At 34.3% G+C, this 26,540-nt stretch overlaps 2 protein-coding genes and 2 long non-coding RNA genes across 14 annotated transcripts; 3 read left to right on the forward strand and 1 right to left on the reverse strand.

Annotated features, from left to right (window-relative positions):
• Positions 1–629: 629 nt before the first annotated feature.
• On the reverse strand, positions 630–16,154 carry LOC144429985 (uncharacterized). Of its 10 annotated transcripts, XR_013479228.1 has the most exons (7): positions 16,018–16,154; positions 11,908–12,051; positions 8,264–8,396; positions 5,459–5,600; positions 4,485–4,694; positions 1,974–2,117; positions 630–1,322 (listed from the first exon to the last, which is right to left on the reverse strand). It is a non-coding gene; the product is annotated as an uncharacterized LOC144429985 (long non-coding RNA). The 10 variants fall into 10 exon arrangements; XR_013479230.1 differs by lacking the exon at positions 8,264–8,396 and having other exon boundaries at positions 4,472–4,694; XR_013479231.1 differs by lacking the exons at positions 5,459–5,600; positions 8,264–8,396 and having other exon boundaries at positions 4,472–4,691.
• A 317-nt stretch (positions 16,155–16,471) lies between these two features.
• On the forward strand, positions 16,472–18,286 carry LOC144429874 (uncharacterized). The gene is made up of 2 exons (XM_078118098.1): positions 16,472–16,526; positions 16,598–18,286. Exon 2 carries the CDS (start codon positions 16,829–16,831, stop codon positions 18,044–18,046), a length of 1,218 nt encoding a protein of 405 aa, XP_077974224.1. The 5' UTR covers positions 16,472–16,526; positions 16,598–16,828; the 3' UTR covers positions 18,047–18,286.
• Positions 18,287–18,370: 84 nt separating this feature from the next.
• LOC120334077 (uncharacterized) lies at positions 18,371–20,562 on the forward strand. Its single transcript, XM_078117936.1, has 3 exons — positions 18,371–18,700; positions 18,854–18,991; positions 19,108–20,562. Exons 1-3 carry the CDS (start codon positions 18,403–18,405, stop codon positions 19,260–19,262), a joined length of 591 nt encoding a protein of 196 aa, XP_077974062.1. The 5' UTR covers positions 18,371–18,402; the 3' UTR covers positions 19,263–20,562.
• A 3,458-nt stretch (positions 20,563–24,020) lies between these two features.
• LOC144429882 (uncharacterized) lies at positions 24,021–26,252 on the forward strand. Of its 2 annotated transcripts, XR_013479139.1 has the most exons (4): positions 24,021–24,115; positions 24,822–24,945; positions 25,253–25,323; positions 25,485–26,252. It is a non-coding gene; the product is annotated as an uncharacterized LOC144429882 (long non-coding RNA). The 2 variants fall into 2 exon arrangements; XR_013479140.1 differs by lacking the exons at positions 24,021–24,115; positions 24,822–24,945; positions 25,253–25,323 and having other exon boundaries at positions 25,369–25,550; positions 25,663–25,746; positions 26,004–26,252.
• Positions 26,253–26,540: the final 288 nt, after the last annotated feature.

A 26,540-nucleotide genomic window follows, 5' to 3' on the forward strand; every position in this document is an offset into this window, starting at 1 on the left:
ATTGCTTTATGACCATTATGACGTAACAAGCTGAAATTATAATCATTACCTCAAACGTCACGCGGCGGTTAACCGGTTAACCGATTAATTTCACCCGGTTGACGGTCAAAGAGTTTTCCCTAAAATTCCCAGCCCTAGTTGTTACTGTTCCATCCGAATGTTGGCCAGGGTAAATATTGACGTTTTTACGTAAACTGCGAAGGCGCGTCTGACGCACTAAACAATAGTATGATGTGAGTTTGTTGATTAATTAGGATAATTGGTAAATTGGAAGCGCAGTAGTTGAATATCTTGTCTCAGTCTATCTCAGTATTCGGTGTGAATCAGTGTTTACAGGTGCTGTATTGTTGGTAGTACTCGTTATGTATCTGTTGGAAATACCAATTTGTAAATTTACAAATTCTTGTAAGAACTGAGGTTTTCAAGTGTAATACAAATATATTTCAGGGCAGTATTACAGTTAAACTAACATAGTAACTACTGCTTTAATATTTTTGTCATAAAACTTGAATTATATTTACATCAGAGCATATTTCGTTTGGTTGTGTTACTTGTAGAACCAGGACATAACGTATGTATTATACTAAATTAGGTTTTGTATGTGTGTAATCTTTATCGTGCTGATTGACTTGAAATATAGAGAGTTGTGATATTATAATACTGCAAAATTGAGTTGTCTATCCGTATGAAATATTGAGTTTATGTTCCTTGTTTTCAGCAGATGCCATGTTCCTGATTCTATTCCAAGTTCCACCGTGTTGACTGTTTTTGTTTTGAATAAACTACACAGATTCTTAGTTGAATTACATTGGGACAGCACTTTAAAGCACAGACAACATGCTGAAACACTTTGCCCTCTCATATCAAACACTGGTAACTGGTTCAGAAACAAATCGTTTAGTTCGTGACAGGACTTGTTTATTGGGGGCGCGTTGTCGAAATCTCTAACCACTAATAATAAGCTACGAATGTAAATTTTATTTTTATTTTGAATAGTCGGAAACATTTCTAAAATATTGCATTTGAAGAATATCCTAACGTGAAAACCAGAAGAATGAGCATGTATTCAAGACATTTCAAGTATTCAAAATGGAAATGAAACATTACTAATGTTTCTAGAGAAAGATCAAAAGCTTCCTTCATCACCCTTCCGAAAGTTGCAAAACCATCTACACATACAGCTAAACTCACATCTTCCATTAACCTTCTGATTTCTGGTTTTCTTCTCGCTAAAGATATTTGATTTTTGAGTCGATTTCTCATGCTCCACATTTTTAGGGAATATTTGCAAATGAGCGTTCTTGGCCTGAATCGCTTGTTATCTGGATAAAAGAACTCAATTCATATATTTTGTTGGAATCATTATGACGTCATACAAAACCTATGTCTTAGCAGTTATAGGTGGATAAAGACGCCGAAACGGCAAAATTATAACCGCATATAGAAGTATAGGCTGAGGTATGTTTCGTGATTATGACGTGATTGTTTCGGCCATCCACATACATATATGTCGGTTCTTTTAATCACGCGCGTATCAAGTCTTGCGATCTGGTGGATATCGATATTTAATTTTTTTAATTTATTGCGGAATTACTGTGCGATCATTGTCGACGAGACGCTAGGAAAATTATAAGGATAAATTTGCAATCCCCATCTCCAAATTAACTTTATTTTGATTGTTATATTTCGTATCGGCTTTGATCTTCCTTATCGTCACTGTAAAATGAAAAAGTGAACAATATCTTTGCTACTGGCCTCAGAATTCGTTGTATTTTCTGTCACATCCATGTTTTTGCATTAAATATAAACCATGGAATGTCGTCATTGCGGATCGGTGAGAATTTCTGATATGATTGACTTAATGTTATACTTCATTAAGAACTTGTATCAATGTTTCGAAATTTACAAATGTGAATAAGATGATTCTTTAAACAGGGATATTGTCGAAAATATCGTACGTCTCAAAAACTTACGCATGTCATTATTCTTCTCCAAATCTTTTTTGTTGGAATCTTTTCTTCCATCAGTGAATTGAAACACCGTTATACAAATCTACATTCTACGTTGGTCAGCATACATAGATAGACAAGCAGGGAATCGCCTGTATCGGTTTTTATCTGCAATCAAATTATAAGTCATTAAAACAGTGTTTATATTCATTATGACGTCATATTTGACCGGCCTGGTAAACAAGGAATGATACAGTAATGATGAAAATTTAAATACCAAAAAAGTGCCAACGTATAGCACTTACGCTTCTAACATTTTTACAGCTGAGCATGACTTGAAACATGCCTAAATAAATTCAGTCACTGAACCATTGAGTTGAAAGGAAATTGGCACGAGGAACGTCAATAACAGCAATCGCGATTTAGTGAGTGATAGCCTATAATTAATGCTGATAATTTAAAACGACCATAACACTGAGACGTTTCTATTGGAAATTTGCTCAAAGTCACGAAAACTCAAAGTGAAGATACCGACGACTACTAATATACCAAGAGATACTGACACTATGCATAGAGAGTAATAATGATAATGCGAGTTAGTAAATGTCAACTGACGCGAGGCTTGAATCAGTTCGTGTTAATTTGATTAAAAAATAACTATGAGGTATTGAATTCCAAATAGCTGAATCTCGCGGAAGAAAATCTCGAAGCATAGAATATTTTGTCTGGTATTACACTGACTGTAAACGGGTGAGAACTCACAGTAAACCGAATATAACGGCTAAAATTGTTAGACTTCCCAATGCATAACGCGAACTTATGGTTGTGACCATTTCTGTTTACTCATTGTCACCATCCAGAATTAAAACTAAAGTTAAGAAGAATAAGCTTTAGGTAGATCGACTTGAGACAAGAGTTAAAAGAAAATAAAACTTTTTTAGAGTTAAGGTGTATGTCGTATATGCGATAATATCTAAAAAATTCGGGCAAGCAGGTTGAAATATTAACAATATCGTATGAAGAAAATACAGCGTAAATGATAAATGACTATCGTGGATAACTTTTTCATTTCAACCTATTTGTGACCAATGAGATTATGTACCGGCCCTTCATTTACTAAATTATATCTGAGATATTACTAAACATTTACTAAGTAACTGAAGAACGGACCAACGCGCCAACAATACTGAAAAAAATCTGAAAATCACATATCCAGTATTCATTAAGTTACCGTTTGGTCATTGACAGAAATAGACCGAATCTAACTTCCTTGCATTTGAAATGATTCTTTTTTTTTCATTACTTAAGATTATTTGGCATTTGTTAAATATATATATACATATACAAAATCCTTGTAGTAGAACATATAAAGTAGCAATAAACTAGAAGCAAACATTCCCTTTTGAATGGTCTAGCTAGGAGACTTGGTTGTTTTCTTTACAGAACCGTGTTCGTGTTCGAGATACCACTATATATAACATTGCAGAGTCGGAAACAATTCACGACCAACTGAAAATCCCAGATATAATCAGTTAAAAATTCATTGGAAATAAAATTTGCAATGGACTACATTTTTCAAGATATTAAGAAACGAGCAAAACTAAAGCGTATACGTCTTTAACTTTTATTCTAAATATAAACTTTTATATGCGTCGGAAGTGCAACTGAACAGCTAAAAGTGATTTTTTTTATCAATTTACAAATTCAACCAAAACTTGTTTTTGATGACGAAAAACAAAAATTACAATTAACTATAAACCAAACAAGCCTATTCCTTTTTGATCGCGACATAATTGCTTTCTGTACAGTAACGCGTTATATTTGATACTATTATACAATATTATCAAGTTTGGAACCATTAACGACTAAAAATAGTATTTATGTTTGCAATAGTTTAGACAGCTTCATACCTTCAGATATGATGAGATACACTATCAACAGAGGAAAGTTTATCAATGAACTACGAATCAAACGTTTTTAATTTTTTACGTCCAAAATAAACATATATACTAAAATTGGCATTCGATATGCACATATTCAAGCCATGCCATGCAGTCATGGGCATGTATTCCGTGATTCTGAAAATTAAATATTTCTGTTGTTGCTAGGAAAGAATTAAAAGCTTACTTCATTAGCGTTTCAATAGTTACAAACCCGCCTGAAATAAATACCAAACTCACATTTCACCGGAATTACCCTATTGACCATAGTCCATAGTATATCATACTTTGGGTTCCTCCGCAGGTAATCCAGAGTGAATAAATGAGTGCGTGAACTCAAGTTGGGGTGAAATAATTTTATTAAATGACGATAAGATTACCGACTATACGAAAATTAAAATCAAATCAATTTCTCGTGTTGTGACGAGATTTCGGGAGCACTTCAAACTTGCGCAATACAACATTTTGAAAAATATGAGTGATTATATTAATTCAATAATTTGGATTTTAGCAAAACATTACGTTGATATGTGAATCAGAAGGTTCCTCAAAAGCATTATATCCAAAAAAAAAATATTACACCTCAAAATCTTACGCCTCTCATTAAGCTTCTCTAAATCTTTGTAGTCAGAATCTCCTCTTCTATCAATGAATTGAAACACCTTTATATGATTCTACACTCCACATTGGTCAGCAGCAAACGGCAAGTATTTGTCTGTATCGGTTTTTATCAACAATCACATTATAACTCCATAAATAATGTTTCTATTCATTTTGACGTCATTCTGAACCGATGGCCAGTCTGCTGGTGAATAAAAACGGATATAATGATTACAAAAGTTTAAATATCAAAAAAGTACAGACGTTTAAAATAAATATCTTGACTTAAACTTTCTCGACGTGTTGTAAAGAATTTGTACAGAAATTTACGTATTTAAAACAATTTATGTAAGAATTCTATTATACATTTCTTTCAAAAAAGATTGTAATATTGGAGAAATTCGACCTCGCGCAGTTTCGACTACCACAGACTTAAGCCCACTACATGGCAAGAGTTTCAACTGCATTTAAACACCTTTATACAATTCTACATTCTACACTTGTCAGCAAACGTAGATAGACGAACAGCCAAATTAGATTCATTAAAATAGTGTTTATATTCATTATGACGTCATACTGATTTGTAAACCGGCCTGGAAAACAAAGCAGCATGAATTAATGATGCAAGATTAAATACCAAAAGTTACCAACGTTTAGGACCCACGCTATTGGCATTTTTCACAGCTGAGGATAACTTACAACATGCATAAATATATTTAGTCATTGAAACATTGGGTTGAAAAGAAATTGGCACAAAAAATGTTAATGACAGCAATCGCGATTCAGTAAGTGATAGCCTATAACTAATGCTGGCAATATAACACGACCATACAACTGACACGTGTTCATTGTAAATTTGCTCAAAGCAAAGTCACGCGAACTTACTCAAAAGATCTTTGATCTCAATCTGGTTTACTTCATTAGCGTTTCAATAGTTACAAAATAGCCTAAATACAACAGCAAACTCACATTTCACTAAAATAGTCTTATTATCTTTTTCTCTTATCTGAATCTGGTTTGTCTTCTCCTCTTTTCTAAAAGAATTTGTGTATATTTCTCTAATGCTTCACAGTTTAATAAAAGTCGGTCTTTTGCTCGTATCGCTGACTCTCTGGAATAAAAATAAAGCATGTACTGCATTGTTTTAACTAATTATTGTTCATGAAGAACCTATTTCTAACATTTCAATGTGGACAAATGAAACATAAAAGGCTTAAGCTTAAGCGCACTCGTGTTTTCTGAATGTATGTGAGATTAAAGATTCTCACGCTCGAGAAATACCTGCAACAAGACCGAACAACTCATAATATTTAATTAAAATAAATATCTTGACTAAAACTTTCTCGACGTATTTTTTACCAATGAGAATATGTACCGACCTTTCATTTACTAAACTTTATCTGAGATATGACTTAAAATTATAGCTGAAAAACGGGCCAACGCGCCAACCAATACTGAAAAAAATCTGAAAATCACATAGCCAGTATTGATTAAGTTACTGTTAGGTTATTGACAAAAATAGACCGTTTCTAAACTCCTTGCATTTGAAATGATTCATTTTTTCAATACTTGAGATCATTTGGCGTTTTTTAAAAACATATAAATGTATAAAATCGCGTTCGAAGCACCCCGTTCGTGTTAAAAAATTGATAAAACAAAATTTGCAATAGAATGAGAATCGAACATTTTTTTTCAATATCAAGAAACGAGTATAGTTATAGTATTATTAAAGCGTCTTAGTGTTTTACTTTGCTTCTTGATATTAACTTTTATGTGCGTCGGTAGGTCAACTGAACAGATAAAAGTACTGGAAGCTGAAAGTGATTTTTTGCAATCGCTGAAGACTTGAGCACACCGCACGACACGATTTTCAACTGCGTTTTGCAGGTTCAGGAATTGCTCACAGTCGTCGGTTGCGGTCACGTTTAGTCGTAGATGCGCTTGTAGTAAAATATTTCTCCGAACCCGGACATGCAAATGAGAAATAGAAGATGACACGCAATATGAGCAGAGTTCAAAATCGTACTCCACAAAAGATTGTTCCAAATGTTTTCGGAGTCTCTAGTAAAGTCTGTCTGGTTTTTTTTTAACCTCCACTGAGGAAAGTATTACTCAGTGCAGTGCACCTTAGCCCCTGATTCAAAAACAAAGAAGCCCAACGTTGAGTAACTTTTATGTGAAACGTTTGGATCTTTTTTACAAATCCTGCGCCAAAAAACAACCCCGCCACCGCTCTAACTAAAAAAAAGTAATTATCCAGTAAGGATTTGACTTGGGGTTAGGAATGCTGATTTCCCCGAAAATTAAAATTGTTAAATCATTTATAACACTAACTTGATGAATGATTTGCTAATTTGTTCTTTTAAAACTTGGCGGGGTGTTTGCCTCAAATGTCGCATTTTCCCATTATTGTCGGGGTCTCGGTATAAAAGATTAAAATAATTATGTGCTAACTGATGACTTTCATTGCACTAGTTTGTTAAGTGCAGTTGTTTGAACTTGTTATTTAGACACAGTTATGTTGAACGACAGCTCTCCTATTAGGACTCAGTTCAGTTCTGAATATGATGACGCATGACGTCACGCAGTCGACGAATATCATCTGACGCAGTGTCCAATAACAGTATTTCGACAGTGTTTCGATTATTCACTGTAATTAGCAAATTGATAGCAAGCAGCTAATATGCATTGTCACTGTCTAGCTTAATGTTTATTGTTAGTTAGTGTCTTCGGAGACGTTTCTGATGTTTAGTATTGGTTTTAGTATTCTCCGTTTTGCAGTTAGAAATACCAATTTGGATTGAAGTTAGAAGGTGCCCGATTGTAATTAAAACATAATTTTTGACTGCAGGTTAGGGCTGTATTATAGTTATATATACAAGATAAATAACAGCTGCTTTCATATTTTAGTCATGCAAGATACATTGAGTTCACATTGGATTAAACTTCATTGAATAGTGTCACCTGGGGATCTAAACATGGGGTAAGTATCTAATCAGTCTCAAATAAAGAAATCTATAAATAATTTTATGCATTTAGTTATCTGCTGATATTTGTAAATTTTAATTGCCACTGTACACTACTGTAAGATTTGTTTAGATATCCGCATGTTATATTCAGTTTGTTCATTGTTTTATGTAGGTTACGTTCGAGATGTCGATGTTCCTGATTTTGTTTCAAGTACCATCGTATTAATTGCTATGAAAGAATTAAACAGATTTAAAGTTGGATTCAATTGCGGCAAATCTTTGAGGCACAGAAAGTGAGATTGGCACTTTATCGCTGTGAGTCGAGTTGCTTGAAAGTTGAATATGGTTGAAATAAATCGATTTGGCTGGGACAGGGCATGGGGCACGTTGACAATGGTCTCCATTCACGTAAGCCAGGAAAGTAGAAGATTAACTCATTCTTAAATGTTATCAAAACAAGAAGAACCGTGTTCGCTCGCGATGTAATCAAGTGTGGATGAATGAGTGAGTGAGATCAAATCGGCGTATAATATAATTTCATAAAATGACGAGAAGATTACTGACTATACCGAAAATTAAATCAAAAATAAGTCTTATATTGTGACTAGATTTCGTGACTACTTCAACTTGGAAAGTAATGAATTTGAAAAAATACCAGTATCTGAAGGCTACAGAAATGAGTAATTTTAGTCAATAATTTGATTTTGAACAAAACAACGTAAATATATGATTGCTTTTTAATGTGAATAAGAAGATTCTTTAAACAGGGTTATTGTCGAAAATATCGTACGTCTCAAGAACTTACGTATCTCATTATTCTTCTCCAAATCTTTGTAATCAGAATCTCCTCTTCCATCAATGATTTGAAACACCGTTTTACTACGTTGATCAGCATGCATAGATAGACGAGCAGGGGAATCGCCTGTATCGTTTTTAATCTGATATCAAATTATAAGTCATTAAAACAGTGTTTATATTCATTATGACGTTATATTTGACCGGTCTGGTCAACAAGGAATGATACAGTAATGATGAAAATTTAAAAACGAAAAAGTACCAACGGGTTGAAAGAAATGCACAAAGAATGTCAATAACAGTAATCGCTATTTAGTAAGTGATGGCCTATAATCAATGCTGATAATATAAAACGAACATAACACTGAGACGTTTCTATTGGAAATTTGCTCAAAGTCACGACTCACGAAAACTCAATGTGAATCTACCGACCACTACTAATATACCAAGAGATACTGACACTATGTATAGAGAATAATGGTAATGCGAGTTAGTAAATATCAACTGCCGCGGGGCTTGAAGCAGTTCGTGGTAATTTGATTTAGAAATAAACGAGAATATCGGTCAGAGACCATTGACTTAACGATCGAAAGTTAGGGGATCCCCCAAAACAGCGCTCTTACTCAATAGTGACACTTTGTGTCCCATCACTAATCAAATAATATCTTACAGTCTTACTTACTTTGATCTTTGATCTTACTCTTACTTTGATCAATACCAAGAAACGAGTATAAATATAGTATTATTAAAGCGTATTAGTGTTTTACTATGTTTCTTGATATAAACTTTTATGTGCGTCGGTAGGTCAACTGAACAAATAAAAGTACTGAAAGCTGAAAGTGAAATTTTGCAATCGCTGAAGACTTGAGCACACCGCACGGCACGAGTTTCAACTGCGTTTTGCAGGTTCAGGAATTGCCTCATTGCTGCTCACAGTCGTCGGCAGCGGTCACATTTAGTCGTAGAAGGGCTTGTCGTAAAACATTTCTCCGAACCCGGACATGCAAATGAGACATAGCAGATGACACGCAATAGGAGCAGAGTTCAAAATCGTACTTCACAAGAGATTTTTTCAAATGTTCTCGAAGTCTCTAGTAAAGTCTGTCTGGTTTTTATTTAACCTCCACAGAGCAAAGTATTACTCAGGGCAAACTTAGTTCCTGATTCAAAAACAAAGAAACCCAACGTGGAGTAACTTTTATGTGAAACTTTGGATCCTTTTTACAAATCCTGCGCCAAAAAACGAACCCGCCACCGCTCTGACTAAAAAAAGCAATTATCCAGTTAGGGTTTGGCTTGGGGTTAGGAATGCTGATTACTCCGGAAATTAAAACTTTTAAATCATTTATAACCCTAACTTTACGAATGATTTGCTAATTTGTTCTTTTAAAACTTAGCGGGATGTTTGTCTCAAATCTCGCATTTTCCCATTATTGTCAGGGTCTTGGTATAAAAGAATCGAATAATTATGTGCTAAATAATGATTTTCATTGCACTAGTTCAGGGATGGCGAACTTTTTTCGATGAATGGGTCGAAAATAATATTTTTATCGCGTAAAAGAAGAGAGTGGGTCACATGTATTTAATCTATGTTTGTATCTATAAAAAAAACTTCTGAAACAAATCTTATGAGTTTCTGTTGGTGTTGGTGTAGTTTTGGGCTTTACCTATGCAGTACTCCTATCAGGGACTTTTTTTGGCATTCGATTTTATGAAATAAGAGTACGAAAACACGGATATGAATTACCAAAAACGTTTATGACGATGCGGCAAACTATTTCACTGTTCCAAAGCGTTTGGAGGGAATTCCACTCTGATAGTGTTATATTTTTTGATTAGTTTTCAACCACATTAAGGCACTTCTACACTGCCCGTTGTTATTTCAGATTTCTAGGTTTTTATTTCAAGTCTGAAATTTTTTTTTCTCAACGGCATTGTAGGCGATAAACTAATAAAAATCAAAGTGGCATCTAGTTCTCGTATTATCTCGACGTTGCGAGAAATAAACAGATCAATTGCATTGTTATGTCATTAACTATATCAGAGCCAATAGCTGAATAACGGTACACGGCGGAGCAGACTTGCGTCTAAGATTAGGGGTTTTGAAAATATCCATACCGGTTCAAAAATTAACAATTTGAGAATAAGCGATCACGGCCCCGACGGTACATTATAATAGTTTAGTTATTGTTAGATTAATTTATGACCGGTTTTATCAATTTTTATTACTAATATGTTAGCATTTTATTTTTATTTTATTCGTGCCTTGGCGGGTCACGAATAAAACGCGGTGGGTCACTTTGTGACACGTTGGTCAGTGGTTCGCCATCCCTGCACTAGTTCGTTAAGTGTAATTGTTTGAACTTGTTATTTAGACACAGTTATGTTGAACGACAGCTCTCCTATAAGGACTCAGTTCAGTTCTGGATATAATGACGCATTACGTTACGCAATGGACGAAAATCGTCTGACGCAGTGTCCCATAACAGTATTTCGACAGTTTTCGATTAATCACTGTAATTAGCAAATTGATAGCAATCAGCTCGGATGCATTGTCACTGTCTAGCTTAATGTTCATTGTTAGTGTCTTCGGAGACGTTTCTGATGTTTAGTATTGGTTTTAGTATTACTAATTTTGCAATTAGAAATACCAATTTGGATTGAAGTCAGATTCGGGGTTAAATCCGAAGTGCCCGATTGTAATTAATATATAGTTTTTGACTGCAGGTTGGGGCTGTATTATTGGTATATCAGGTAAATAACAGCGGCTTTTAGATTTTAGTAATGCAAGATACATTGAGTTCACTTTGGATAAAACTTTATTGGATAGTGTCACCTGGGGATCTAAAACATGGGGTATGTATCTAATCAGTCTCAAAAAAAGTAATCTATAAATAATTTTATGCATTTAGTTATGTGCTGATATTTGTAAATTTTAATTGCCACTGTACACTACTGTAAGATTTGTTTAGATATCCGCATGTTATATTCGGTTTGTTCATTGTTTTCTGTAGGTTTCGTTCGAGATGTCGACGTTCCTGATTTTGTTTCAAGTACCATCGTATGAAGTGTTATGAAAGAATAAAACCGATTTTAAGTTGGATTCAATTGCGGCAAAACTTTGAGGCAAAGAAAGCGAGAAGGGCACTTTATCGCTGTGAGTCGAGTTGCTTGAAAGCTGAATATAGTTGACAATAAATCGATTTGGCTGGGACAGGGCATGGGGCACGTTGACAATGGTCTCCATTCACGTAAGCCAGGAAAGCAGAAGGTTAACTCATTCTTGAATGTTATCAAAACAAGAAGAACCGTGTTCGCTCGCGAGGTTATCAAGTGTGGATGAATGAGTGAGTGAGATCAACTCGGAGTATAATATAATTTCATAAAATGACGAGAAGATTACTGACTATATACGGATAATAAAATCAAAAATGTTTCTTACATTGTGACTAGATTTCGGGACTACTTCAATTTGTAAAGTAATGCATTTGGAAAAAATACCAGTATCTGGAAGCTACAGACATGAGTATTTTCAGTCAATAATTTTGATTTCGAACAAAACATAACGTTAATATATAATTGCTTTTCAATGTGAATAAGAAGATTCTTTAAACAGGGTTATTGTCGAAAATATCGTACGTCTCAAAAACTTACGTATGTCATTATTCTTCTCCAAATCTTTGTAGTCAGAATCTCCTCTTCCATCAATGAATTGAAACATCATCATACAAATCTACATTCTACGTTGGTCACCATACATAGATAGACGAGCAGGGAATCGCCTGTATCGGTATTTATCTGCAATTAAATTATAATTCATTAAAAACAGTGTTTAAATTCATTATGACGTCATATTGGACCGGTCTGGCAAACAAGGAAGGATACAACGAGAATATCGGTTGGAAACCAAAGACTTATCGATCGATAGTTGGGGAATCCCCCAAAACAGAAACTGCAGTTTCGATTCATCCGCTCTTGTAACTTGCGCACTGCGCATCGCACACACACACTCGGCGGGTCTCAAAATTCTCTCTCTTTACAAAAATCTAGATCGCTATATCAATAATTGATTGATAACTCGCTAATTATACAACATAATTCGCCCAAATTCAATAGGCTTCTGGTCCGATATAAGATGAATGCACATGCGAAATCTGGAGCAGATTCAATCTCGCTTTCGTGAGATATCGCGTGCATCTAACAGACAAACATACAGACAAATACCTATCAACATACTTACTGATTGAAATCGATAAGTAATAATGATGAAAATTTACATACCAAAAAAGTACCAACGTGTAGCACCTACGCTTTTAACATTTTTCACAGCTGAGGATGACTTGAAACATGCGTAAATGAATTCAGTCACTGAACCATTGAATTGAAAGAACATGGGCACAAAGAATGTCAATAACAGCATTCGCGATTTAGTAAGTGATAGTCCATAATTAATGCTGATAATATAAAACGAACATAACACTGAGACGTTTCTTTGGAAATTTGCTCAAAGTCACCAAAACTCAATGTGAAGCTACCGACGACTACTAATATACCAAGGGATACTGACACTATATGTATAGAGAATAATGGTAATGCGAGTTAGTAAATATCAACTGCCGCGAGGCTTGAAGCAGTTCGTGTTAATTTGATTAAGAAATAAACGAGAATATCGGTCAGAGACCGTTGACTTAACGATCGAAAGTTAGGGGATCCCCCAAAACAGCGCTCTTACTCCATAGTGACACTTTGTGTCCCATCACTAATCAAATAATATCTTACAGTCTTACTTACTTTGAGCTTTGATCTTACTCTTACTTTGATCAATATCAAGAAACGAGTATAAATATAGTATTATTAAAGCGTATTAGTGTTTTACTATGTTTCTTGATATAAACTTTTATGTGCGTCGGTAGGTCAACGGAACAGATAAAAGTACTGAAAGCTGAAAGTGAATTTTTGCAATCGCTGAAGACTTGAGCACACCGCACGGCACGAGTTTCAACTGCGTTTTGCAGGTTCAGGAATTGCCTCATTGCTGCTCACAGTCGTCGGTTGCGGTCACATTTAGTCGTAGAAGCGCTTGTCGTAAAACATTTCTCCGAACCCGGACATGCAAATGAGACATAGCAGATGACACGCAATATGAGCAGAGTTCAAAATCGTACTTCACAAGAGATTGTTTCAAATGTTCTCGAAGTCTCTAGTAAAGTCTGTCTGGTTTTTATTTAACCTCCACAGAGCAAAGTATTACTCAGGGCAAACTTAGTTCCTGATTCAAAAACAAAGAAACCCAACGTGGAGTAACTTTTATGTGAAACTTTGGATCATTTTTACAAATCCTGCGCCAAAAAACAAACCCGCCACCGCTCTGACTAAAAAAAGCAATTATCCAGTTAGGGTTTGGCTTGGGGTTAGGAATGCTGATTACTCTGGAAATTAAAACTTTTAAATCATTTATAACCCTAACTTTACAAATGATTTGCTAATTTGTTCTTTTAAAAATTAGCGGGGTGTTTGTCTCAAATCTCGCATTTTCCCATTATTGTCAGGGTCTTGGTATAAAAGAATCGAATAATTATGTGCTAAATAATGATTTTCATTGCACTAGTTCAGGGATGGCGCACCTTTTTCGATGAATGGGTCGAAAATAATATTTTTATCGCGTAAAAGAAGAGAGTGGGTCACATATATTTAATCAATGTTTGTATCTATAAAAAAAACTTCTGAAACAAATCTTATGAGTTTCTGTTGGTGTTGGTGTAGTTTTGGGCTTTACTTATGCAGTACTTCTATCAGGGACTTTTTATGGCATTCGATTTTATGAAATAAGAGTACGAAAACACGGATATGAATTACCAAAAACGTTTATGACGATGCGGCAAACTATTTCACTGTTCCAAAGCGTTTGGAGGGAATTCCACTCTGATAGTGTTATATTTTTTGATCAGTTTTCAACCACATTAAGGCACTTCTACACTGCCCCGTTGTTATTTCAGATTTCTAGGTTTTTATTTCAAGTCTGAAATTTTTTTTTCTCAACGGCATTGTAGGCGATAAACTAATAAAAATCAAAGTGGCATCTAGTTCTCGTATTATCTCGACGTTGCGAGAAATAAACAGATCAATTGCATTGTTATGTCATTAACTATATCAGAGCCAATAGCTGAATAACGGTACACAGCGGTGCAGATTTGCGTCTAAGATTAGGGGTTTTGAAAATATCCATACCGGTTCAAAAATTGACAATTTGAGAATAAGCGATCGCGGCCCCGACGGTACATTATAATAGTTTAGTTATTGTTAGATTAATTTATGACCGGTTTTATCAATTTTTATTACTAATATGTTAGCATTTTATTTTTATTTTATTCGTGCCTTGGCGGGTCACGAATAAAACGCGGTGGGTCACTTTGTGACACGTGGGTCAGTGGTTCGCCATCCCTGCACTAGTTCGTTAAGTGTAATTGTTTGAACTTGTTATTTAGACACAGTTATGTTGAACGACAGCTCTCCTATAAGGACTCAGTTCAGTTCTTGATATAATGACGCATTACGTTACGCAATGGACGGAAATCGTCTGACGCAGTGTCCCATAACAGTATTTCGACAGTTTTCGATTAATCACTGTAATTAGCAAATTGATAGCAATCAGCTCGGATGCATTGTCACTGTCTAGCTTAATGTTCATTGTTAGTGTCTTCGGAGACGTTTCTGATGTTTAGTATTGGTTTTAGTATTACTAATTTTGCAGTTAGAAATACCAATTTGGATTGAAGTCAGATTTGGGGTTAAATGCGAAATGCCCGATTGTAATTAATATATAGTTTTTGACTGCAGGTTGGGGCTGTATTATAGGTATATCAATTAAATAACAGCGGCTTTTAGATTTTAGTAATGCAAGATACATTGAGTTCACTTTGGATAAAACTTTATTGGATAGTGTCACCTGGGGATCTAAAACATGGGGTATGTATCTAATCAGTCTCAAAAAAAGTAATCTATAAATAATTTTATGCATTTAGTTATGTGCTGATATTTGTAAATTTTAATTGCCACTGTACACTACTGTAAGATTTGTTTAGATATCCGCATGTTATATTCGGTTTGTTCATTGTTTTCTGTAGGTTTCGTTCGAGATGTCGACGTTCCTGATTTTGTTTCAAGTACCATCGTATGAAGTGTTATGAAAGAATAAAACCGATTTTAAGTTGGATTCAATTGCGGCAAAACTTTGAGGCAAAGAAAGCGAGAAGGGCACTTTATCGCTGTGAGTCGAGTTGCTTGAAAGCTGAATATAGTTGACAATAAATCGATTTGGCTGAGACAGGGCAGGGGGCACGTTGACAATGATCTCCATTCACGTAAGCCAGGAAAGCAGAAGGTTAACTCATTCTTAAATGTTATCAAAACAAGAAGAACCGTGTTCGCTCGCGAGGTTATCAAGTGTGGATGAATGAGTGAGTGAGATCAACTCGGAGTATAATATAATTTCATAAAATGACGAGAAGATTACTGACTATATACGGATAATAAAATCAAAAATGTTTCTTACATTGTGACTAGATTTCGGGACTACTTCAATTTGTAAAGTAATGCATTTGGAAAAAATACCAGTATCTGGAAGCTACAGACATGAGTATTTTCAGTCAATAATTTTGATTTCGAACAAAACATAACGTTAATATATAAATGCTTTTCAATGTGAATAAGAAGATTCTTTAAACAGGGTTATTGTCGAAAATATCGTACGTCTCAAAAACTTACGTCTGTCATTATTCTTCTCCAAATCTTTGTAGTCAGAATCTCCTCTTCCATCAATGAATTGAAACATCATCATACAAATCTACATTCTACGTTGGTCACCATACATAGATAGACGAGCAGGGAATCGCCTGTATCGGTATTTATATGCAATTAAATTATAATTCATTAAAACAGTGTTTAAATTCATTATGACGTCATATTGGACCGGTCTGGCAAACAAGGAAGGATACAACGAGAATATCGGTTGGAAACCGAAGACTTATCGATCGATAGTTGGGGAATCCCCCAAAACAGAAACTGCAGTTTCGATTCATCCGCTCTTGTAATCAAAAGTTTCATTCATAATTGCCAGCAAGAATGCAGCCAAAATTATTTAACAAACTGATCCTGTTTATATCTATAATTGACTGAATCATACGGGTTAATTTTTATATTTCACTCTTCAGATAGTCAACAAGAAAGTCCTGTTCGACATGCAGTTCAGATCAGACACTACTCACACGATACAGGTATGTATTTTATCAATCCTCAATAATTCATTCCTTTCTGGAATAAATTTAATTTCTGTTTCCATGTTAAGATTCAGAAACTGAAGATGCTGTTATCAGTGACTATGATAGTGAATTTGTGCCTCTGTCTTCCACATCTTCAAATTCGCCATATGATCTACTAATGGTCATTTCCGATAGATCAAGGAAAGGGAAATCCCGTAAGCAAAGAAATGAAGAATTGAAAAAAAAAAAAAAAAAAGCCGAAGCGTCCTTGCTTATATTGTGGGAAACTACGAAGCCAGTTAACACGTCATTTGAGAATGCGTCATAAACATGAGGAAAGGGTAAAATTGGCAATGTCTTTGCCAAAACATTTACAAGCCTTTAAATTTGAGAAAATGCGAAAGGATGGTATGTTTGGGCATAATATGAAGATGTTGAGGGGAAAAAAAACCTTATTGTGTGAAAGAGGCCAGATGGAAGATGGAGTCAAAATATGTACTCAGTGTAAAGCTTTTGTGCGCAGAAGATATTTTTTTAGTCATTCAAAAAATTGTGGGAAAAAAAATGGTATACAGGGAACAAAAGGGTTAGCTGCAACATTGATTAATAATGATACAGATGGGTTGGAATTCACTGATTTGCTATCGAGGTTCAGCGGTGATAGGATTGGTAAATTCTGTCAGGAAAATGATGTAATTAAACTGATTGGAAGAAGCCAGTTCAATAAACATAAGCGAAAAAAAGACAAACTGGCTGAATCTCGAAAGGCAGTTATGTGTAAAATGCGTACACTTGCTAATCTATACTTCCATTTTATATCTTTTACAAATGATAAAACTCTGCCAATTGAAGAGATGTTTCGCAGGCAGAATTTCCCTGCTTTAGAAGAGGCTATACAATCAATGACAACCCATGGAGATGGAACACTTAAGGCTGGTCTTAAAGTGAGTGTAGGAAATTTGCTCAAATTGTCTGCGAAGGTCGTCAAGGGAAGTTATTTAATTGGTGATGATGATTCTAGCGCAGATTTAATCGACAAGTTTGTTGACGTACTTGAACTAAAATGGATCAGCATATTTGGCGATGCTGAGTATTTACTGCTGCAAAACCGCAACCATAAGCAAAGATATCCTGGTAAATTACCAGACGAAGACGCTGTGAAAAAAATACGAAACTACACTGTAGATAAATTGCAACAGATTGTGAATAATCAGTATGATTTTTTTTGTCCAGAAACATTTGTATTTATTCGGGACCTCACAGTCTCTAGACTCACTCTTTTTAATGCTCGACGAGGGGGTGAGCCATGTAGACTCCAAATGAGCGATTGGTGTGATGCCAAAACGGAGAAATGGATTGACTCTCAAAGAGCCAAATATGTTAATGACGCTGAGAAAAAACTTCTTAGTACATTTAAAATAATGTACCAAGGAGGAAAAGGCACCAATCGTATGGTACCTGTTTTGGTGCCACCCGATTGTGATTCAGCATTAGATATATATGCTTGCAAACTCCGGAATTCGAAAGGATTCTGACATCAATATTTGAAACATGTTCCTTTTCCCAAGCACAAAACAATCCCTAGATCATTGTAGCGGATGGCATAGTGTGAAAAATGTAGTTGATGCTGCTGGAGTAGATTCACATATCACAGCCACAGCAATGCGCCATCGAGCTTCAACTTTATATGCCAGCTTGGAAATACCGGAAGATCAACGCCTAGTGTTTTTTAAGCACATGGGACACACAGAAGATATCAATAAGAATGTATACCAGTGTCCCCTCGGTATACAAGAGGTTACGAAAGTTGGGAGTTACTTTGCATCATTGGATGGCATGCAAGTCGAAAGTGAGAAATTTGGTATGTTATTATAATCATGGGTTGGTATTGATGAACCTTTTTAATTCAGGGACGGAAGAGCCAGACATAACAGGAGATTTAGAAGAAGGAAATAGTGTAGAAGGAGAATCATCTGCAGTATCACAAACGCCGGGTGTTGAAGATTCAGAAGAAGAAAATAGTGTAGAAGGAGAATCATCTACAGTATCACAAACGCCGGGTGTTGAAAATTTAGAAGAAGGAAATAGTGTAGAAGGAGAATCATCTGCAGTATCACAAACGCCGGGTGTTGAAGATGACAGTATGCCATCAGGATTGGGATTGAATACTGAATTTGAGATGTGTCATGGTAAGTATTTCTATCCAAGTCTTGAAAAGTGCACTAATATATGAAACTACGTATAAAAGCTAAATAGTGTAAATAGTTTGGTGTTGGGGCTAAATTTAAAAACTTTAACATGTAGAAAATCATTTAATGAGTGTGTCATTTATTTGGTTTCAGATATGCCAAGTACTTCAACTAAGCGCAGAAAACGACAATATGTTAGATGGTCAAGCAGTGACACTGCAGCTTTGTTAACTCATTTCAAGTCTTGTATTGAAGACACTTCTGGTGAAAATAATACCGGTAGCTTACCAGGTAAAGTTTACTTTTTGTCTGTTAATATCAGTCAGAAAATAGAAAGTTTGTTGGATGACGAGGACTTGAGCAGTTTACATTATTCTCAGACTAATGCGTTATAAATTGCTATGCAGGTTACAAAGACATTGAAGAATTTCTCCAAAAGGAGAATATACTGTCAGGCGTTAAAGACAGGAAAAGTAAATTGAGAATAATTCATGCAAAGCTATTTAATGAGAGAAAGAAATTCAGAAAGGACTTTAAGAAAAGGCTTGCAAATTTAAATTAGACATCAGTGGCAGCAAATTTATCAGAAAAACAGCTGACAGCATTAGATTGCACCAAAAACAGATTTCTTTGCTCAAAATACAATATTGAGCAAATACATTTATTCTAATTAAAATACTGACAGCATTAACTTAATTAAAATGCTAACATAATTTTGGATTTGCCAGTAGAATTACAGAATGGATTATTCGTGGGGGAGGTTTATGTATTTAATTTTATAAATATACATTCATCATAATTTTTGTTGAACTTAGCTTTCTGTGAATAAAACCCTCTTCGATAGTTGTGAAAAACAAGTATCATGACTGAAAACAAAAAAGCGTTTTACACTCCATGATAGTGGTTCTCAAAATTTTTAAGATGAGCCCCCTTTTTAGAATTTTCAAGTTTTGCAACCCACCTTAAAAATAATTGTAGCTAAAATAAGCTACGAATAACAGATAGTAAGGCGTATGTATGTTTTATTCACAGCATGTGTGGATGGAACATATATATTCAAAATAAGGTGGGCAAATTCAAATCTCACATATTTATTCAATTAAGCTTTATACCCCCCTCAAAAATTGTCAAAGACCGCCAATTCCCCACCCCCATCGTTTGAAAACCACTTCTCTATTATATCATGTTCCGGTGGAATACTTAAATTATATCGATTATGTAACATTTCTTAATTTAGTTTTATAATATTTTTGTAAAATCATGTCCAAACATCGGACCTGTGTCAGTAATTTTTTTTCATATCTTTGTATGCGAATTTCGTTGACGAATTAACTTATGTGTGACGAGTTCTACTCGCTTACTTATTTTTATTAATAAATTTGTAATTTCATTTTATAGTATTTCTGTAAAATCATGTCCAAATATTGGACCTGTGTCAATAATTTTTTTCCATATCTTTGTATGCGAATTTCGTTAACGAATTAACTTATGTGTGACGAGTTCTACTCGCTTACTTATTTTTATTAATAAATTTGTAATTTCATTTTATAGTATTTCTGTAAAATCATGTCCAAATATTGGACCTGTGTCAATAATTTTTTTCCATATCTTTGTATGCGAATTTTGTTGACGAATTAACTTATGTGTGACGAGTTCTACTCGCTTACTTATTTTTATTAATAAATTTGTAATTTCATTTTATAGTATTTCTGTAAAATAATGTTCAAACATCGGACCTGTGTCAATATTTTTTCCATCTCTTTGTATGCGAATTCCGTTGACAAGTTAAATTGTTTGACGAGGTCTACTCGCTTACTTGAATTTTTTAATAAATTTGCTTACTGTCCGTTTCGTTTTGGCAATAAAATGCTTACAATGAAAAAAATGGTTGCATTGGAATCGAGGGTCGTTAGACAGAACAGTCACAAGGTGCACCACAAACAACATGTGTCCTTTTGCCGTTATGGGTTGAGGAGTGAATGATCTTGCGGAACGATGTTCAAACATGCAAATTTACAGTGACAGCTAGGGCATACATTGCAAACCGATTGATTTTTTCTCGTTTATTACCTTTGAATCATGGCTGGTACAATCCCAAAGGGTATCGGAGAATGTGGAGGTAAGGGCAATGAGGGAGATTCTCGTTGCCTAAATAGAATTCTATGGAATGTTACATTCAGCATCTTTATGCGTATGCGTGGAAAATGGCATTGTGGTGTCACATGCATTTGCTCATTTTAAATAATCCTCTGGACTGCTCAACCGATACTTTACCTGCAATGTCATACATAAGCGATTTTACAATTAATACTAACCTATTGTCGAGCAAGCCAATGCCAAAAATCTCTTTAGGTAACTTGCAGTCACAATTGTGGTGAAAATATTATGCCAAAAAAGAAGACAGTTTCAGTGATTATTTCAGTGATAACAACTGAGATACAACTTTTTACTGAACTTGCATAAGACGCAAAAAATATGACATGTATATGTCGTCGATGCTGATATCGTGTTACAGGGGAGTATTCAGAAATTTTCGAGGGGGGTTCTGAAATTTCTATTTGCCATGTTAAATCGAAACAACTAGCGGGCTCGACCAAACGCCGGAAAACGTGTGTTCTCATGGATTCTCTGGGATATAAAAAGCTTTTCGACCTATGATAAATTGTTATGTATAATACAAAAAAAAACACCACCTGGCTACGTCCCCGTTGTATTACCTCGTTTTTACATTCTGTTTTTTTTTCGTATATTTTTTTAGATATCTTTAACGTGGTAACTCACAATTGAAAGAATATGGAATAATAGGTGAGCGAGCGCGTAATACCCTTTTAACAATACCTTTCCATCGGAAATCTGTGCGCTTTTAACCTCACTTGTGATTTTGTTAGCTCACCCGATTCTATAATTCATCTCATTTATTTTGTTTTCATCAATTATCTTATCGTCCATTATGCGGATTATGGGCCAGTTTATACACCGTAGGTCAATTAACCCATGCAGATGCCAAGTTATTTCTTTTTCCACGTTCATTCCCTTTGTTCTCCAGTTTTAATTACATAATTATGCAAACTCACGGTCATCACAACAAGAAATATTGCATTAAATAGGAAAAGTTTATTGCCTTACTAGGCCGGTCTATTGGACTTAATTCTGCGGGAATTTGAGTTTTCATACGTCACCAATTCCTCTTCTCGTTCCCGATATGTTAACTATATTTTTTTAAGGAAGGGGTAATAATTCAGGTGATGGTTTGATTTAATAGTATGAAGTACCAAAATACTAGGTATAGGTATATCCTGCTCATATAAATACTTTCAATTGCTAATACAATAAATTATCGCAAGACAACTTAATAATTATGGCGAAAATTGCGTTTGCGAGACCTCACCATCATAAATCGATATTTTCTAGTTCCTTTGCTTAGAAGTGGTGTAAAGCACATGTAATGCACTCATTATAGTCAAATGTATTTGAATGCAACAAAAAAAAAACAATATTGAAAGCATAAAATTGTGATAATCGATGAAACCCTAGTACCTTCAATACGCGTAACTAGTTTTCTAACCCCCTTCATTTGCAAATTTCTAAATTCTCAATTTCTTTTCTAGAAATCCAATCTTATCGAGTAAAGTATCGTTGAATGCGTCTCTGAAATACCAATTGAATGGTATTAACATTTTCATTGTTTATATCGAAAGTTATGACCAAAAAACGATGAAAAAAAATAAATTTCAAATTCAAATTTTTCAAAAACTATTCAACAAATTTTAATGATAATGACATTTTTAGCTTTCTTATGTCGAAATCTATCCGAATATACCAAAATCTAAATGCAACAGACCAAACTTTCTATTTTGAGGTCAAAGGTCAAATAGTTAATTGGAACCACTCCCTTAAAATATAAATACAAAATTCCCACATCGACTGATGCAAAAATTTTTAAGTTTGACTGAGAATTCCCTGATTTATATGTGTTTTAAGCTTAACTCACGACTTCCTAACTTTCAGCAATAAGACATATATCAGACAATCCAATTTATGAAATTATGGAAGTTTTGTCATCTGTTATCTAGAATCCACTAAGAACAACTTTCAAATATCGCTATTGAAGCTATTTTCAGGTTACACTTTGGCCTACGTACATACACAATATATATATATATATATATATATATATATACAGTATATACGCAAATACTTTTTATACTTTCGTGTGAGGGCATCGAGAATTGAAGATACAGGCAATCAAAATCAGCGGCGGATGAATATCACATCGCTCAGCGAGCGATCAACTGTGACGCCAAAATAACAACATATCATGCTGTAAATATTATCAGACGCCAAGCCTCAGCCACGCCCTAAAACATGCAAACCACTGTTCTTGGCTCTTTCAGCGTACAAATTGTAACCGGGGTTTAATTTACCTTACAAGCAAAGCATTTAGCGGTAGCTGTGAACGATTTTAATGAGGGACAATGAGTAAATATTCAATGACTATATCTATTCCTTGCTGTGACGACCATATCCAATAATGTTCCTCATTCCCGAACTCGACTATATTTTAAACAAACTGTATTACTTGCGTGAAATTTTGTCAAAACATTTCCCACTGAAAACCACCCAAATTAACGCTGTGAGTAGCTCACTATAGGCCACAGAAAACGAGTGGCCCAAATGCAGCAAAAAATAATATGTAACCTCAATGCAGCAAATAGATATATATATATATATATATATACATATATACAGAAAATTTGAGCAATGCGAATAAAATATATTTCATTCAAACTAGTTCATTCAAATGTTACTGAATCAGGATATTTTATGTGGAACTGCCACAGATTTGTATCGTCACAACATGAATTGATTTTTTGCGTGTATCCTGTGCGTCCTCTGACTCAGAGAATCTTCACCCAAATTATAAACTGTTCATTTTGACGTAAAGTAAACATAGAAGGATAGAAAAAAACAATAAGTAAAATTCTACTCAAGAACTATGAAATGAAAAAGGGCCTTGGGAGGCATAAAAGCAGCACAATAGAATATAGACTATAGCAGCATTCACATTGCAGCTATGTGAACAACAGTTCATTTAATTTTTGGTTGTTTCATTGAAATAAACTTCTAATTTTTGATAATATAGTTGAGATGTTTTGAATAAGGCGTTTTAAAGAACCTTTGTTTGATACATATAATACAGATGAACTTTTATACAAAGCAAACCCATATACGAACAACACGTTTTCCTATTTGTTAGATGTAAATTAGAAAAATCACGAAGCGTTTATGGTCAAAATGAGCATGATTTCAATTGTTGAATTACTCATACTATTGTCATCAATTGCACTGATAACAAATGCAAGTCAGTTACAGAAAAGCTGTATTTCAGAGGGCATGGAAATCGATGCTGGAAAGGTACGGTGGAGATGAAGATAACAACTCAAATTGAGACTAAATTATAGAAGTGTGTTGAACCCATTTGTTTTTGCTGATTTTAATGAAAAACATGACTCTTTAGGTTAATATTAAAGCAGTTACTTCCAATCCGTTATTAGTCAAAACCATTTTTGTGTAACTAGTATTAAATTCTAATCAACCAATGCTAACATACACCGTGTTTCCCAAATATAAGACAGGGTCTTATTTTAATTTTCTTTCGAAAAATAACACTAGGGCTTATATGGGAGGATGCCATTTATCAAAAACAAAATTACGAAGTAGAAAATTACGAGATTTTCAAATATACAAAATATGAAACCCGATATCCATTTACTTAAAAATAACACGTTTTTATTAAACAAAAAACTGCCATTATTCAAAATTGACCATATCATCATCCTCTGGAATGTCATGCCAGTCACTAGATTCATAAATTCCAATGAAGATTTTACTCATTGAACCTTTTCCTTTCTCACGCGTTTTAGTTTAACTATTTGAAACGTGTAAGAGAGATTTCTTGCCTTCGATTAGGTCAAAACAAATTTCACGCTATCGGCTAGATCTTATTTTAAGGGTAGGGCTTGGATTAAAATCATTTTTAAATTTGGGCTAGGTCCTATTTTCAGGCTATATGACTTATTTTCGGGGAAACACCGTAATTTGGGTTTTTCCCATTTTGTAGTTATCAAAAACTACGTGGTATTCTGGACTGATGAAACAACGTCTAAGGTCTCTTGTGCCTGATTCACTAATATCACGTCTACAGACTCTGGATTCCAAGCTGTTTCAAAGGAAAATGGGTCCAGGTAAATATATGAAAACAAAAAGCAAAATCTACAGAGTATAAATGTGTTACAAAAGGTAAAATATTGTTGAAAATAGCTAAAATTAAAAATAAATTATTTACCTATAGTGATTCTTCTACATTTTCATATGTTGTTTGAATTACCAAATCTACCTGAGAACTCGTCCAAGAGTTACGAGTCTATTTCCTCGGATCTGATAGCATACTAATTAATAATGCTTTCCAATAAATTCTCGAAAACACAATTATAAAATTAGATAACAGGTTGCATAGAAGGACAATTTTTGTAACACCGTTTTATTTGCCAGATATGTTGAATTTGAATTTCATGTTGACTATGAAGGAGATGGAACTTATCATATTAAGAAATCAGACGATGGTATGTTGTGTACACAAAATGTATCCCAATTGAATGCTTTCAAAACGTCGTGGAAAGTTATTGATTAGCATAACAATGAAAAGTACTAGTAAACTCTTTTATTATTTTCTTTCTAATTTAAGACATTTGTTAATTTTTTGACACAAATTGAACGTTTGCAGAATTTATTCACCTCGAGCACGGAGAGGAAATGAACGGACTTGCGAATGAAGCGGTGTCAAATATGGGTAAAATTACTAATACATGTACATATATAATATAATATTCGATATATAGATAAATTATTATTCTTTTGTTGGTCTGCAGTTAAACTCATTTAATTCTATTTGTTTTAATCAGACAACCTTTTAGACAATGCAGCTATAGTTTTTCTTTCTGACTATGAAAATTATTTTGCGGCTTTGTTATGTCCACTCGACAAAGGTATGAAAACTTATATCAAACTTTTTAAGTACTGGAAGATATTGTAAATTAAATTACCAAGTCGAAGTATTTGTTGTTGCATCATGAACTAGTACAAATACCGGAATATAAATACTCCTTCCATTGAGTTCAAACGTTTGTTCTCTACCCATTGTGGACATGAACCGCAGTCTCGTTTTGCCTTAGCTATATATATATGCAAGGTCTGGTGATATCCGAATCTTATCGAAAAAACTTGTGTGCTTTACTTTGTTCAGATCATCAGGTGATTCGTGGATTTTTTCCAAGTCCAAATCCAACTTTGTGACAGGTTGCAGCCTTCATTAACGTCTTGCATGATGTCGCAATATCTGCAAAATTTTCTCCTTCAACATGTCCAGAAACTGACTGAAGTCATTATTTGAGCTAACCAACTATTATTTATCAATGTTAGTTACATATCTATATATATATATATATATACTAATTTCATCAACAGTCCTCGATGTTTGCTATTATTCAGAATATTGTATTTTAAAAAATAACGCTGATTACGTTGTTTTATAATTATCTAAATATATTTTATCACACCAGTATATGAATGAAAATAATGACTAACTCGTAACCTGTAAGATAATATCACTATTTGACAATTTAGCCATTGATAAAAAAAATGCTAAAAAATACGTTAAATATAATTACTATGACCAAATTTATTGTTAATTAGGTTTTGATTTGGGTATTTTGAGAATTTCGAAAGGTATTGATATTACGTAAAGCGAACCCGCCACGAATTAGCTTGGCTTGGGACAAGA

The sequence above is a fragment of the Styela clava genome, chromosome 11 (assembly GCF_964204865.1).
Source record: "Styela clava chromosome 11, kaStyClav1.hap1.2, whole genome shotgun sequence".
Classification (NCBI taxonomy): Eukaryota; Metazoa; Chordata; class Ascidiacea; order Stolidobranchia; family Styelidae; genus Styela; species Styela clava.